This window comes from Populus alba, chromosome 17 (assembly GCF_005239225.2).
Source record: "Populus alba chromosome 17, ASM523922v2, whole genome shotgun sequence".
NCBI classification, from domain to species: Eukaryota; Viridiplantae; Streptophyta; class Magnoliopsida; order Malpighiales; family Salicaceae; genus Populus; species Populus alba.
In genome coordinates, this window is record NC_133300.1 from 1,739,658 (window position 1) to 1,755,695 (window position 16,038).

The 16,038-nt window shown below is 32.2% G+C and overlaps 1 protein-coding gene across 1 annotated transcript; it reads left to right on the top strand.

Moving 5' to 3' along the window:
* Window positions 1-4,918: 4,918 nt before the first annotated feature.
* LOC118042342 (wax ester synthase/diacylglycerol acyltransferase 4-like) lies at window positions 4,919-9,137 on the top strand. Its single transcript, XM_035049987.2, has 5 exons — window positions 4,919-5,282; window positions 5,538-6,113; window positions 6,937-7,293; window positions 8,174-8,311; window positions 8,401-9,137. Exons 1-5 carry the CDS (start codon window positions 5,100-5,102, stop codon window positions 8,557-8,559), a joined length of 1,413 nt encoding a protein of 470 aa, XP_034905878.1. The 5' UTR covers window positions 4,919-5,099; the 3' UTR covers window positions 8,560-9,137.
* Window positions 9,138-16,038: the final 6,901 nt, after the last annotated feature.

Consider the following 16,038-nt stretch of genomic DNA (forward strand, 5'->3'; position numbering starts at 1 on the left):
ATCCCAATTCTCCCCTTCGAAACTGCAAACAACTAGCCCCCAAAAAACAATCTCCCTCTTCTTAGCACAAGTCATATTTCTTTGAGTTTTGTTGTCATAACATCCATGTTTTGATTTATTATGGATTTTATCATTTTTAATTTTAACATTTAGATTTCAATTTTAAATGTCAATTTTATTGTTTTTTTAGTTATGTATTTTGTTAGTATATGTACTTGTTTTATTGCTATTTCTCAAACAAACTTGTAGTATATTAATGTATAATTTTGTACTTGTTATGTTTGTTTTAGATTTTGTAAAATTATATTTGCTTGTAAATTGTTGAAACTTTGTTGAATTACCAAATTAACTGTGTTGTGGTGAAATAATTAATAGCTTGTTTATTGAGTCCGTTTTATTTTTTATCAATGTTATTGCAGAGTTGTAATTTCCATAAATTTATATATATAAATTTGTATGGATGTTGATAATTGATAATGAATATTTATTAGAAGTTGTAATTAGCTTGTTGGATAATCTCGAGGTAAACCAATATTTTTGCAAATTTATTTACCTAACATAGTTAATTAATACATGTTGTCATCATAATTTTATAGAGGTTTGATAGAAGTCATGGATGATCGGTCATGGATGTATTGAGACTCACCCCAAGGATTGCGGATGATGGATTATTGTAACGGGATTCAGGGTTTTATTAATTTTGCAACATCTATTCCCAAAATTTTTACTAGAGGCGGTATTAGGTGTCCATGCAGGAAGTGTTAAAATAAAAGGTATATGTATCCATATGTTGTAATGATGCATCTTCTACACAAAAAGTTTATAGATAATTATCAGTGTTGGTATGCACACGGAGAAGTATTTGTTTGTGATAAAAGCATGGGTGAAAGGGTGGTTGGGTCAACTTCTAGTGCTAACAACGTGCACGGAGTTGCAAATGACAACAGTAATCCTTACACGAATATGGTTATGAATGCAATGAAAATGAATCAAGGTAATGTCAGTCACTGTCCAATCATAGAAGAAGAACCTAATGCAGATGTAGCTAGGTTTTTTAATTTGTTGAAAGATTTTGACAAACCATTATGGGATGGTTGCACGAACCACAATAAATTATCGGCCTTAGCATAGGTGTTCACCATCAAGTTAGATTACGGGTTGAGTGAGGTCAGGTATGACAAAATTATCGAATGGGTGAGAAGCATTTTACGTGAAAGGAACAAGATGAAAGAGAACTTCTATGCTATAATTAAAATTAATATTATTTAAATATCCGTCGTTGAATCCGTCTATAAAACTGTGCTATAAATCCCAGCAACCGCCCCTTCAGTTCATTTTTTCATCTCCTTCGTTTCAAAGCTGTACTTTTTGTTTTTTTTTCCTCTCATTTCCTTTAAATCTTTTGTTTATTTAGCTTGTAATCTTTACTTGAATCTTCAGCAAATGAAAAGGTATGTATTTCCATTTAATATGCTTAATGATTTTATTTTTTTATATTTTCTTTGTTTTAGCTATGTTATTTTTGTTGTGTTTTTTGTTTTGGTGTGTTTTTATAATGTAGATAAAGTCTTGAAAATAAGTACATTATTAAGGTAAGCATTTTTCATTCCTAAAGTTTATATATATTTTTTAATTTGTTCAATATATTTTATTGTTTGTATTGCCATAATAATTGAATACTTTTTGAATTTTTATTGTTATTGTTGATTTTTTTTTATATATTTTCTTTGTTTTAGCTATTGTTATTTTTGTTGTGTTTTTGGTTTTAGTTTATTTTTATAATGTAGATAAAGTCTTGAAATAAACACATTATTAAAGTAAGCATTTTTCATTCCTAAAGTCTATAGTTTTTTTTTGATTTGTTCAATATATTTTATGTTTGTATTGCTATACTAATTGAATACTTTGTTGAATTTTAATTGTTATTGTGGAATTTACCATGTAATTAGTAATTGAATATAGAGGAATTAATTATTTTATCTCAATTTTACTCTATTATTGCATGATATGTGTTTAATTATTTCCATTAATTTTAATTGTTATTTGTACAGATGTTAGGTTATATATAAGATTTTTGAATGGGGTCAATTGTTTGTGGCTATTGTCAATAGTTGCAGGTTTGAAAATTTTGGGTAATCTCCAGTATAAGGGAGATGCTGCCAATTTTTTTTTAACAATCGAATTTAATTATGTAATGATTCATATAAAATTGTGTAAATGCATAGAACGAAATCAATAGCTCGTCACTCATATAGGGTCGCAGCTAGTTCTTCTAGCAGCGAGGATGACATGTCCTTAGGTGTCAATCAAGAAGAGGCATTTGCACCGTCTACCAATGCTACCTCTTCCAACATAGTTTCATAGCGTAGAGGCGATGTGTCTTCACAGCATAATCAATTCACCCACAAGTACGAGGCACATTGGAAGGATGGCCTTCCAATGTAAGTTTGTTTTAGTTTTTTTTTTTGTTTTAATTATAACATAATTTATGAACAACTAATCAATATTTCATTAATTTATTTTATTTTTAGATTCACAAACATTGAGGCCGACCGAGTAATATCATCGACATTTAAATCATTCATAGAGATTCTATTATTTCAAATGAGTTAGTTTATCCTGACATCCTGAATTTCCAAATATCGATGCATGGTTTGACAAAATTGAGGTTGGTGTTAATTTCTAATTTCCAACTTATTTTTAATAAATTATTAATATAATTGTAAATAAATTATTATTTTTATTTTAAATAAATTATTTATACACAGCACAAATTCGAGTGGGACAACACACTTGACAATGTTGTGAGGAAGGTGTGGGAAAATCACACAGCAACTAGGTAACATCAAAAACAATATGATAATTTTTTAAAAAAAAAATGTTCAAAATCTAATTTCTTACTATGAAAGTAAGTTGCGTGAGAGATAACGGTCTTCAAGGCTAGGACGATGTGACGGTTTGGAGGGATTTCAATCCGCTATACATCCCGGCAGATATATGGTCACAATATATTGAGCACGTGACATCTGAGCAGTTCACACGATGCTCACAGTCCGGTGCTAGCAACCGGAACTGACAAATTCATGGTTTGATGACAACATACACTAGCGGCTCCAATCTGTTTGCTGCACATGCGAAACGGATGGTAAGGTTAATTTAAATGAAATATATCGTTAAATAATTTGTTGTTACTTAATTAATTTTTTTCCTTACAGGCTACGTCTCTTGGACATAAGTCGAGCCTAATAGAGCTGTTTGAAGAGATGCACATGTGGAGTTAAGACTGCTAAGAGGGGGTGCAATAGTTTGTTGACAACCGTGCTCAACACTTTGTGGTATGTTCGTTTAACCATTTTATTTTGTAAGTTTTTATATTTATTAAAGTAAATATGATGATTTCTTTTTTCATTTTCTGGAGACCTATAATAGCTAGTTGAGGGAGAGATATTGGGACAATCCTTCGTCCCATCTAGATTTCAATCTGGATTTGTGGATGGAGGTAGGATCATCTGGTGGACCTGATAAAAGTTAGTGTACGGGCTCACCAACTCTACGTCCGAGAACTTGCAGGCGGTCTGTAGTGTCTCAATCGTTGGGAGCTCTCAATCAGTATCGAGCACCCAATCTAAGGAGTTCGTGGCCTTGCAGCAACACATGGCTCATCTCTCCGAAAAACATAAGCAACTATCGGTGAATTATGAATAAAACACGGCTCATCTCACCGAAAAATACGAGCAACTCTCAGCGAATTATGAACAATTTCGCCAAATGGTCATGAACATGGCATCATAGAGTGGTGATATCCTTTTTGGTTGTATGGTCCCAAGAACAACCAGCCTCCTCCTCGTCCTCCTCCAGCCTCGTCATTGTGTTAATTTAATATTTTTTTTGGAAACATATTCAATTTGTAATGAATATTATTTAACTTTTTATTATTATTATTTTTTATCTTTAATAAAATTTTATTTGCATAATGGTTTTTTTTACTATTAATTTATATATTATTTATTCTAAATAATTTTTTTTAAAAAATAAATTTAAAAATACCCACCGACGGATTTATAAACAAAATGTATCCATCGGCATTTTACAAAGAGTTGAAACATATTTACTAAAAAAGCCACAATCACCGACATGTTCATAGACGAATAGAGTTCACCAGCATTTTACCGAGAGCTGAAAAATATTTACTGGATATGCCACTATCGTTGACGAAATACATTCGTCGTTATATTTCCAGCGGGAATTTTTTTTTTGCGCGCATTTTTTGTCTGTAAAACCATCAGCAATATTTTTTTTTACAGACAGAGTTAGCGATGGAATGTGGGATTACCAATGAAAGGGATGCTGACAGACACTTTTTGTCTGTGATTTGGTTGGTAAAAAATTTACCGACGGAGCCTAAATCTAACATTGATGAAAAATATTCATCGGTAAAACTGTGAAATCTTGTAGTGAATGAAGATAAAATAAAAAAATAATTGCACCATAACTAAAACAATCAAGATAAAGTGAAAAAATAACCGCACCATAACTCTTAAGAATATATTACTACATATATTTATGAACTTGTGATCCAAATTTTAATGCAGGTCCATATTAACCCGAATTACATGTAATTGTAATTTTTCTTAAATCCAACTCAAATAAAAACAAAAGATTTAATTAGGTTCTGTTTGCAAATATCCCGGGCGGGCCCTAAGACATCGGGATTGGTCCATATTAACTCAATTAGGTGTAATTTCATGAGCGGTGGGTTAAATGTTGTCAAATCATTCACAATTATAGGAGTGGTGGGTACATGTATCATTCATTATTTTTTAAATTATATTTATTTGAAAATATATAAAAATAATATTATTTTTATTTTAAAAGAAATTTATGTCAATTATTTGGCATCTTCGCATACACTATTTGCAATGCATTTCCAAACAGCTGCAATGATGATGATCGTTTCTGCATTTGAATATTTACTCATTCTAAGGAGTTAAAGTTTGTGCCAAACCACAATAGTTACGTAGTATAAAGAACCCGAAGGGCTAAAGCCTAATTGGCTTCAAATATACAGCAAAAGTTATTGAAAACAAAACGAAAACGGTATGGAGAAAGAAGAAGACGCTTTAGAGCCCGTGAGTCCTACTGGACAGTACTTCAACAGCTTGGCTCTAAACCTCTCCGTTCTTGGTGTTTTGGAGACTGAAGTTCCCATTGATGACTCAAAAACAATCCCTTTGGTCAGGGATGTTTTTCTCCCCATCAACCCACGTTTCTCTTCCATCATGGTACTCTCACTCCCCCCCCCCCCCCCCCCCCGTGAGTCCTCTGTTAAGTGTATGAACATGTGTCTCATTACTTTTTTCTTCTTTACGGGAAAAAGCTCCATTTTTGTCTGTTCGAAGACATGCTGCAGTACTATATCTTTTTCAGTAAAATTCTGTTTTTTATACTGTAGAAAGAGATATAGCAGATATGTTTCTTAATTTTTTTCTTCTTTGGATGAGTAATCTTTGATTCAAATAGTGAAAGTGTGGATGCAGCTTATTGATGAGAATGGAGAAAAAAGATGGAAGAAGGTGAAAGTAAAGCTCAAAGACCATGTTTATATCCCCATTTTCCCAGAAGAAATGTCACCACAATTTTATGACGACTACTTCGAAGATTACTTATCAAAACTATCAACGTTACAACTTCCACAAAGCCAACCCTTATGGGAAATTCATTTAATAAAATACCCCACAAGTAATGCAGCAGGCACTGTAATATTCAAGATCCACCATGCAATTGGAGATGGTTACTCTCTTATGGGGGCTCTTCTTTCATGTCTACAGAGAGCTGATAACCCTTCTCTTCCCTTGACATTTCCTTCTGTCCAACCACGCGTAGACACATCTGGTGATCATCGTACCATCTTTAAGACTGTGCCCAAGATTTTCTCTTTGCTGTTCAATACCGTGTCTGATTTCTTAGGAAGCCTTATGAAGAGCAGTTTAGTTGAAGATGATCTGTCTCCAATCCGATCAGGAGATATTGGAATTGAGTTTCGACCAATTGCTCTTGCCTCAATGACATTCTCTCTTGGTCAAATTAAACAAATTAAGGCTACTCTTGGTGTGGTAAGCTTACTTAATTTCAAGTACTATTTAGTTGTTTTTCTTAAGAAATAATTAGGTGATTATTTTTTTGTTCGGTTTGAGTTTTACCTATAATTAAAAATAACCAAATTAAAATTTTGTAAAATATATATATAAAAAAACCAATCCGAACCGAAACCGATTCCAACCAATCAGTTTTGGTTCGGTTTGATTATTTTATATTAAAAATCAAAATTCAACCCATTGGTTTCGGTTCGGTTCGTTATTTTATATTAAAAATAAAAAAACTATATTGTTTTTTGGGCCTTTTTTTTTTTACTTTCTAATGGGTTTTATGATGAGCTTGGTTTCTGTTCGGTTATTTTATATTTTTTAACTAAATTGGTTCGGTTTGATTGAAGTTTTTCGGTTTCAAGCTTGTGAAACCAAAACCAAACTGAATCAAATATCTTTTGAAATATTCTAATTGGTTTAATCAGTTTTTTTATGGTTCAATTTTTTTGTTATTTTTCAATTTAATCGGTTTTTTTAATTTTTTGCAAACCCTTACAAATAATAATATTTTTTGCAAACCCTTTTGTTTTCTTCACATGAAAATCTTAGCTTATCCATGCAGATATCCTATCTCCTTACCAAATTACATGAAGATTTTTAGGCAGAATAAGTCCAAATTTTATTTTGTTGAAATTACATCCTATCTCCTTACCAAATCTTAGCTTATCCATGATAATTTTAACACAAGGGATGGCTAATGATTGAAGAGACAATCCTTCCCTTTTATTTTGTTCTTATCTCTCTACTTACATCATCAAGTTCTTAATTTGGTTTTCTTGATATATATCAGACAATAAATGATGTTATTACTGGATCAATTTTCTTGGGAACACGCTTATACATGCAAGAAATGAGCAAAGGGTCAAGCGATCATTCAAATTGTACAGCATTAGTGCTGCTTAATACAAGAATGTTTCGTAGTTACCAGTCAATTCAAGAAATGGTAAAACCCAAAGCAGAATCACGATGGGGCAACCATTTTGCCTTCTTGCATGTCCAATTACCTGAGTTGGTGGCCAGTACGGAGTTAAATCCAATAGAATTTGTCAGGAAAGCTCAGCAAATCATCAAGCGAAAGAGAAGCTCTTTGGCTGTGTATCTCACTGCTGCATTCGTTGAGATCGTGAAGAAATTAAAAGGACATGAGGTATGCTAGCTTCTCTAAAGGTCTCTACAACAAAATTGAATTTCAGTAGCATCTTGTAAGTAAATATTAGGATGAAATTTAAAGTAATTGCATACAGGGAGTATTATAAAATGTAACTATATAGAAAATATTATAGTCATACTCTTGTGTGATAATTCTTATCATTTTTATTGTATATTACCCTACATATATATATATATATATATAGAAAAGGTTGGCTATTTAATATGTTAAGTTTTCTAATTATTCTCAACTGAAAGTTAAAATGATATCAATTTTAGATATTTATAGATATTAATTGGATCTAAAATCATTTATACTAAATTAATGCCTCTAAAATTAGAACTCACATCTAGAGAACACTATTGTTACATCTATTGTCGGTAAATAAATATCGTTACATGTCATTAAAGATATATAATAATAACAATTATGTAGTAGGGTAATGCTACACAAATACACATTTTGAGACTTCAATTTTTTATTCTTTTTATTCTCCTAGAATGCATGATGTAGTAATAACTTAAAAATGTATTAGGATCTATTTTTCACCGTCTTGCTCAAATAGATCAAGGAGAGTATTCCCAATTTTACTTAGTTATTATTTTGTTGTTTTTTAATAGATATATTTAGCTTTCATTTTTCTTTCCTTTCTGTTTTTTATGGTAAGCTTTTCTTAATTAGTTATTATTTTTTTAATGGTGTTGTTTTAATAATGCATCTCGATTACGGAAAAAAAAACTTAAAAATATATCTTTTTTAATGGTTGATATTTTTTAGAAATGTATTTTTTTTAAGAGTATCATTAATATTATTGATTTAAGACATGCTTCTAGGATGCTTGCTAAAATGATATTAATTATTCAACCATGTGCCTCAGGTAGCAGCCCAATGCATTCATAAAACATTGTTGAACGCAAGCATGGCTATAACAAATATGATTGGCCCAGTGGAAAAGATGTCTTTGGCTAATCACCCAATCAAAGGCATGTACTTTGCCGTTTTTGGCAATCCTCAGGTAACTTGTCGAATTTAACTAAATTTGTCCATTCAACAAAAAATTAACCACTTATCAAATTTCAACAAAACAGTATATAACATGTGCAGAGTCTTACCATAACAATTGTAAGCTACATGGACGAACTAAGGGTTACAGTGGGAGCTGAGAAGGGCTTCATAGATGTCCAAAAGTTGAAGTCATACATAGAGGAAGCTTTCCAGATGATAATCAAATCTGCTGCCTGTGAAATTCAGCAAATGCAATAAGGCGGAATCAAATCATTTTCGTTTCCAAAAATCTTACTATTTATTTTTCTTGTCAATTGAATTATAATGGTTTGGTGTGAAGTTGGCGGGGGAATCATGCTTACCCGAAGCCATTTTTTAGCGACCTTTTCGTGCGAGTTTCTGCTTACAGAGGACGACAAGGATGAACAGTCACCTTCACTCATGTTTTCCGTGAGAGTAATTACATGGCAGATTTCATGGCTAAACAGGGAGTGAGCAGATCAAGTGACTTTATTGCCTGGTTTTGAAGCATCCATCAGTCCTTGATCTTGTTGTTATGCTTGTGAGGATGTTAAAGGTAGATTTATTGAGAGAAAAGCTTCAGTAATGAGGTCGAAATGTGGTTTCTTGGCGGTTTTCCCCGGCACTATCGCTTCGAATGGCTAGTTTGTGCAGAGCTAAATGTTGCTTATTTGGATAATTTTGCTTTTGTTTTCCTTGGTCCGGTTACTTAACTCTTTTGTTAGTTCTGCTGCAAACTGTTATTTTACAGTCTTTGTACTTATTTCTCCCGCCAGCCTCTGGCGTTTAATAAATTATTTTATATATAAAAAAAAGGATGAACAGTCGCCTTAGGAACGACTTTGTTTTGGACTGAAACTATTACTTTTCAATTTGCCCTGAAGTTTTCACATTTAGCAATCAGGTCCTTATTCCTTGGAAATTTACTTCTTTTTTATTTTATTTTCCCTGGATCAATTGCAATTGGCCTGAATTCCTGCAATATTTACAAAATAGTCATTGGTTTTCAATTTAATCAACTCAGTCCTTAATTTGACTCCTCAAACTTTTAATTTTTTCAAAATTACCCCTAGTAAAATCAATTAACACCCCTATACTATCGACTCCTATTCATTTTGATCCATGGAGTTGCATGTGTGTGGCGTTGCGGTGATCGTCCAACACTCAGGTGTGTTGTCTATTTAGGCAAATGTGGAGAGATAAGGAATTCTTGTCTCTTATCAGTAAAATATGAAATGGGAGTCGCCACCTAGTATTGTGGTCACTAGGAATCCTAACAGGTCTCAAAGATAGGGTACAGAAACTGGTTGTGTAAAGGAAAGGTATTGACACCCCAAATACACCTTACCTAAGGTAAGCTGCATTGTTTTATTGTCTGATAAAATCTAATGTTTTGGTTGCGTTGTCTAATTGTTGGTCTTGCCTATCTAAAATTCAAGAAAAGCCTTCCCCAATAAGGAGGTTCTTATCTTAATGGGGTAAAACTTAACCATTCTAGTGTCTGAAAAAAAAAAGAATTTAATATCTGGAATACGTATTATGTGTAATGTCGTACCCCAGATACTAAAAGACAAACAAAATAAAATTTTTGTTGCTTTTGAAATTTTGGTCAATGTTCTCTTGATTTTAATAAACTGTTATTAAAGCCACAATGTATGCTAAAACATTGTTTTTTGGTGTATGAAAAACACAATATGATTTTTTAGCTTTGAGACACTTGGTCGTATGCACAAAAATATTATTTTTGTATTTTGAAACTTTTGATGAAAACCGAGTATTTTAATACTGGATTTTGCATTTTGACAACATAAAATACAGACCGATATTAAACAAAATAGCGTAAAACAAAACGCGTGAAAATCATAAAATTTTAAACATATATTTTTTTTTGTTGGGCCGGACCCGGCCCACCATTGTTGGGTTGGACTGGACTCAGCCCAGCCCCCATCAGCTGGTTACTGTGCATAGACGTGCACCGTGCACGTCTTGCATGGTGAGGGAAGAAATGAAAGCAAAAGAAAAGGGGGCGGAGGGTTTACCTGGAGAAGTGAAATGCAACCTCTATCATCAGTGATGGCCAATGGTAAAAGTGGTTCCAGGCGGCGGCCCTTCTTCTTCCCTCCCCCTTTTTTTTTTTTGCTCTATTTCTTCATTCTCTTCTCTACTTTTTTTTTTTGCGGTCTTCCACCCTCTCATGTGCTCTCACTTCTGCTCTCTTCCCCTGTATTTATAGGAAAAACAGGGGAGAGAGAGGCAAGGGCGGCCACTGTGCAACCACCCCAAAAACCGCCAAAGGGGCACGTCCGCTCTGTTTTTCACCGCCCTATGGGAGGTCACGGGTCAGAGTTTATGCAAGTGGGGTTATTGTCGGCTTCTTTTTTATGTTTAGGAGAGAGAGGGAGAGGAGAAAAGTCAGTGAAAACAGGGGGAAGAAAAATCTTTTTCTTCCCCTGCCTCGCATGTCCAGGGGAAGAAGAAGACCCACAGTGCCGTTCAAAATAGCACCATTTGGGTCTCTCTTTTTTTTTTTTGAATAGTGTATGAAACAGCGTTGTTTTGGACAAAACGCGCCGTTTCATGTAAAAGAAAAAGATCGCAAAAACATGTCAAAGTCCAAGTCAGTCTTCAATTTGTGATTTGTTCAATAAAGTCCTCAATTGCAATTTTGATTTTAAAAATCAATTCAATTGCATCCCTGTCAAATTCAATCGCCGGCCCTAAAGTTGGCCACGTTTTCCAAATTGGTCATTGGTCTCTGATTTATGTAATTTGACCCTAAATTGATCAATAAACTTCTAATTTTTTCAATTTGGCACCTGATTCGGTTTAATTGCAGCCCTTCTATTTACGCATGTTTTTCATTTTGGTCATTGGTTTTGGATTTCTTCAATTAAGTTTCTAATTGGCCATCAAACTTCAATATTTATGCAATTAAACCCCTAATTTGATCAAATTAACTCTGAAAAATTATAATTTGACTCCAGAACTTTAATTTCATCCAATTAAAGCCCAAATTGACTTCAAAATCAATTTTCCTTGCAATCAAACTCTTCATAAACTCAATTAAATCTTTAATAAAATTTAATTAAGTCTATAAACATGTGATTTTGGATTTTTCTTCCTCAAATCAAATTTTCTTCATCAACAAGGCTCTCATCGGTCAATGATATACCATCAATTTTCAATCTTTGTATTTTTGAATCTCCTCAACCAATTTCGATCATTTTCTTAGTGTTCTGGCATCATCTTTTCACCGTTATATTTTTTTGATAAATATTTTTATTTTTTTGTATTTTTTTGAAGAGAGAAAAAAAATATGAATTGAGAAATAACCTAAAAATAGATTATGACATCCTATAGCATGATGGAGAGTATAAATTCCAAACTTGAAAAGCAGGATAAAAATAATGCATAAATTATTCGAAGAACAAATTCAATAATTTCCCTATTCTCATTTTGGCATCGGACCAAATGACTGTCGGTGGAACCCGTAGTTAATGCTTCACATCGACTTGTAGTAACTCAAAGCCTATACGTAGGTAACACTCCCAACGAAGGAAGTAAATAATGTTGACACACTTGAGAAGGTACGGTAGCTTTCCTTTAAGAGCCACAACTACAAAGTACGTATATATATGTGTGTGTGTGACACCACACACTATCATGGTGTTTCGGATCTTATTGCTTGTAGGACGACCATTAAGCCCAAACATCCAATACGGGTGATGCCATAAATATGGTAGAATGCATAAAATGGAGTCTGAGTTATAATTTTTTTTTCCAAAGGGAAAGTAAATACCCCATAATATGGTATATCATGGAGTTACTAGGAAGAGTAGTAATTTATTTTTATTTTTTTCCCAAAGGGAAAAGTAAGTGTTAATGTTCAATAACATCTTTATCTTTTTTTCTTTTCTTCTCTGTTTTTTTTTTTTTTTTTTACGAAGGCTTTTGCTTTTTGTACCAGACTTTATCCTTCACTTCCTTGATATTTAACAAGAGAACATCTTAAGTAAATTGATAGGATGAAAAAACTTAAATCACTTAAGTAATTTATCTTAGTATACTTATGGTGAACCCTTTTCTAGCTTGGTGTTGAACACGTTCTATTTCAGAATCATACATATTATTTACGTCATGGACTACTACAATACGTAACCTAAAAAGAAGCCATTTCATTTCCGATGGCCCCAAATTCTGATGTCAATGTATTCATCACAAGGTGAAAAAGAACATCATGTATGGTCCACACAATTGCCTTACAAAGAAACTAGATAATTGTCTCCCTACAATGCGGGTCTGATAAAAAAAAAATATGTAAAAGAAGTACATGCCGCAAGAAAATCTTTGACAATACGTAACCTAATTATCTAGTGAACCTTCTTAAAAGGGATTATTGTAAGCTTAAAGATCTGGTGAAGATTTCTTTTTTGGTGATCCTTGGTCACATGAAATTTAGTGAATCTTTTTTTAAAAAAGAGGATCTTTATGAGCTTAAAGATTAGATGGTAATTCCCAGTTATATAAGATTTGTTGAATCTTTTAGAAAGGGGATCTCAGTAGGATTAAAGATGAGGTGATGATCTTTTTAGGTGATCCATGGTGACATGAAATTTGGTGAATCTTTTAAAAAAGGATCCCTTCGAAACTTGAAACTTTGGTGAATCATTGAGGACACTACCAGAAAATCGATAAATAAAAACGAAAATACCGAAGGAATATTTCTGTCGGTAAATTTCAGAGGGATTCTACCAACGAAAATATAGTGGGAAAAAATTAATATGCTTTACAAAAAAAAAAAAAAAAATCTCTCCTTAGCTTCACTTGCAACTACATTAAAGTAAAATTTTTCTTCTTTTTTCATGATTTTGTTCACTATATATTTTTTTTTTTATTTTAATTGTTTTTGTTCTTAATAATTGTATAAATGTTGTTGTGAGATTTTTGTTTTCATATGAGATCAATTTTTAGTTGATTTATTTATAAGATTTTTAAATTTTTAGCAATTGCAACTTCATTTTTTTCATATGATTTTTTTTAGTTGAATTTTTTTTTTCATTTTATTTATTTGTTGCAAATTTGTTTGAGTTGATTTTTTTTTCCAAGCATTTTGAGTATATATTATAGAGTGTTGATTTATGTTAATTCAATTATTTCATAAATTTATAAAATGATTTTTTTTAAAATGTTTTTAAACAATTACCGAAGGAAATTCCATCGGTAAATCCGTTGGTAATCAAAAAATATTATTACCGACTCTTTTCCATTAGTAAATCCATCGGTAATAATATTTTTTTATTACCAATAGATTTACCGACGGATAAAAAATTACCGATGAAAGATTCACCGGCAGAGCATTTCCGTCTGTGATTTTGTTGGTAAATTAATTACCGACATAATATGTCTCTTACGCCGACGGAAAAATTCTGTCGGTAAAACTGTTAAATCTTGTAGTGGGACTTGAACTTTGGTGAATCCTTTTGAAGGATCTTTGAAATCTTGGAGCTTTAAGTACACTTGAATAAACAAATGGTTGGTAAGTATTGCTCTGGACTTTCAAAATAAAAATTTTACCCTTTTTTTTTTTTGTAGGAATGGCTTCTACCCAAAGTAAAGTCTAAGATTGTCATTAATCATTCGCATCCATTTAATGGATGGATTGTTGATGCTAAAGATTTTAGCCAAATGAAAAAATACATTTACTTTTCAGGAATTGATGTGAAATACCATCATACTAGCAAAATGGTGTAGCTTAGACTTGCGGTACATAAGCTCATGACAGGTTCTTGCGATGTCAAAGGGATAACTCCATTTTCAAAATTAAATATGAAGACCATTCGTGTGTATCCAACGAAGAAACAAATGGTGTCTAGTGATGTTATTGTGTCAGATCATCAACTATCTTTATGTTTTCCTTCCCACCATAATAATGAGCAGGATGCTCTACAGGCTTATGTTGCAAACTTTATCAACAAAAGAAAAGTTATGTGGGGAAATAAACTTGATTCACAAGAAGGAATCCAGTAACTTAGAGGATTTTGTGACTGGTCTATAGAAGCCTACCAGGTGTTGTTGAAGAAAAAGAACAACAAATTGGCATATGCAGTTCATTCAGCCTCTTTTGATTATATATCATCGTCCGAATAATATGTATCATGCATTGATAGAGACTTGGTGTCCTGTTAAGAACACCTTCTTGATTTTAAAGGGTGAAATTGGGATTTCAATTTGGGAAATATGCAACATCACTAGCTTATCTAGTTTGAGAGAGTACTATGAAGAGGCTGTCCCCAGTTTTAAAGAGTTCTTGTATGTTGAAGGCGAGTCTTCATTGCTTAGGACTTACCTTTATTTATTCTGAGCTTTTGCTTTGATCGCACGAGAAATAAAGAATTCTGATAGAGTCTATCATGTGGCCTAATTTTTTGTTTGATTATGAATCATTCATGTCGAATCCTTATTTGTCACTAGAGTACAAATGTATTGCAAAGCCAAAATGTGATGCACGTGGGAAGCAAAAAGAGTCTCATGATATAAAAAGACATTTTGAAGATATCTCTTATCATACAAGGCACCTAAAAGGATCTACACGAATAGAAGATCCATTCACTCTCTTAGACTTTGATTGGGCACCTGAAGATTGCAAGGAGTTAAAACTTGTTGCCTACTTGAGTCTTTGGCTTTGTTGATTTCTACTTCCTCAGAATGAGGATTTCATTCATGTTGGCATAATAAAGGCTGCTTCAAATATGGCGAGAAATCAACATGAATAAACAAATATTCATGCAAAAGCTGATACACATTTTTGATTTCATTCATTTTTGTTTTGGTGTGTTTTTATAATGTAGATAAAGTCTTGAAAATAAATACATTATTAAGGTAAGCATTTTTCATTCCTAAAGTTTATAGTTTTTTTTTTAATTTGTTCAATATATTTTATTGTTTGTATTGCCATAATAATTGAATACTTTTTGAATTTTTATTGTTATTGTTGATTTTATTTTTTTTATATTTTCTTTGTTTTAGCTATTGTTATTTTTGTTGTGTTTTTGGTTTTAGTGTATTTTTATAATGTAGATAAAGTCTTGAAATAAACACATTATTAAAGTAAGCATTTTTCATTCCTAAAGTCTATAGTTTTTTTTTTTTTTTGATTTGTTCAATATATTTTATTGTTTGTATTGCTATAATAATTGAATACTTTGTTGAATTTTAATTGTTATTGTGGAATTTACCATGTAATTAGTAATTGAATATAGAGGAATAAATTTAATTATTTTATCTCAATTTTACTCTATTATTGCATGATATGTGTTTAATTATTTCCATTAATTTTAATTGTTATTTGTATAGATGTTAGGTTATATACAAGATTTTTGAATGGGGTCAATTGTTTATGGCTATTGTCAATATTTGTAGGTTTGAAAATTTTGGGTAATCTTCAGTATAAGGGAGATGCTGCCAATTTTTTTTTAACAATTGAATTTAATTATATAATGATTCGTATAAAATTATATAGATGCATAGACCGAAATCAATAACTCGTCACTCATATAGGGTCGCAGCTAATTCTTCTAGCAGTGAGGATGACATGTCCTTAGGTGTCAATCAAGAAGAGGCACCTGTGCCGTCTACCAATGCTACCTCTTCCAACACGGTTTCATAGCGTAGAGGCGATGTGCCTTCACAGCAGAATCAATTAACCCACAAGTACGA

Bases quoted from the DNA above. Each gene is read 5' to 3' on its own strand.
- LOC118042342 (XM_035049987.2), top strand. From the start codon at position 5,100: ATGGAGAAAGAAGAAGACGCTTTAGAGCCCGTGAGTCCTACTGGACAG. The intron at 6,114-6,936 runs GTAAGCTTACTT...GATATATATCAG, and splicing joins TTAAGGCTACTCTTGGTGTG to ACAATAAATGATGTTATTAC. The intron at 7,294-8,173 runs GTATGCTAGCTT...CATGTGCCTCAG, and splicing joins AGAAATTAAAAGGACATGAG to GTAGCAGCCCAATGCATTCA.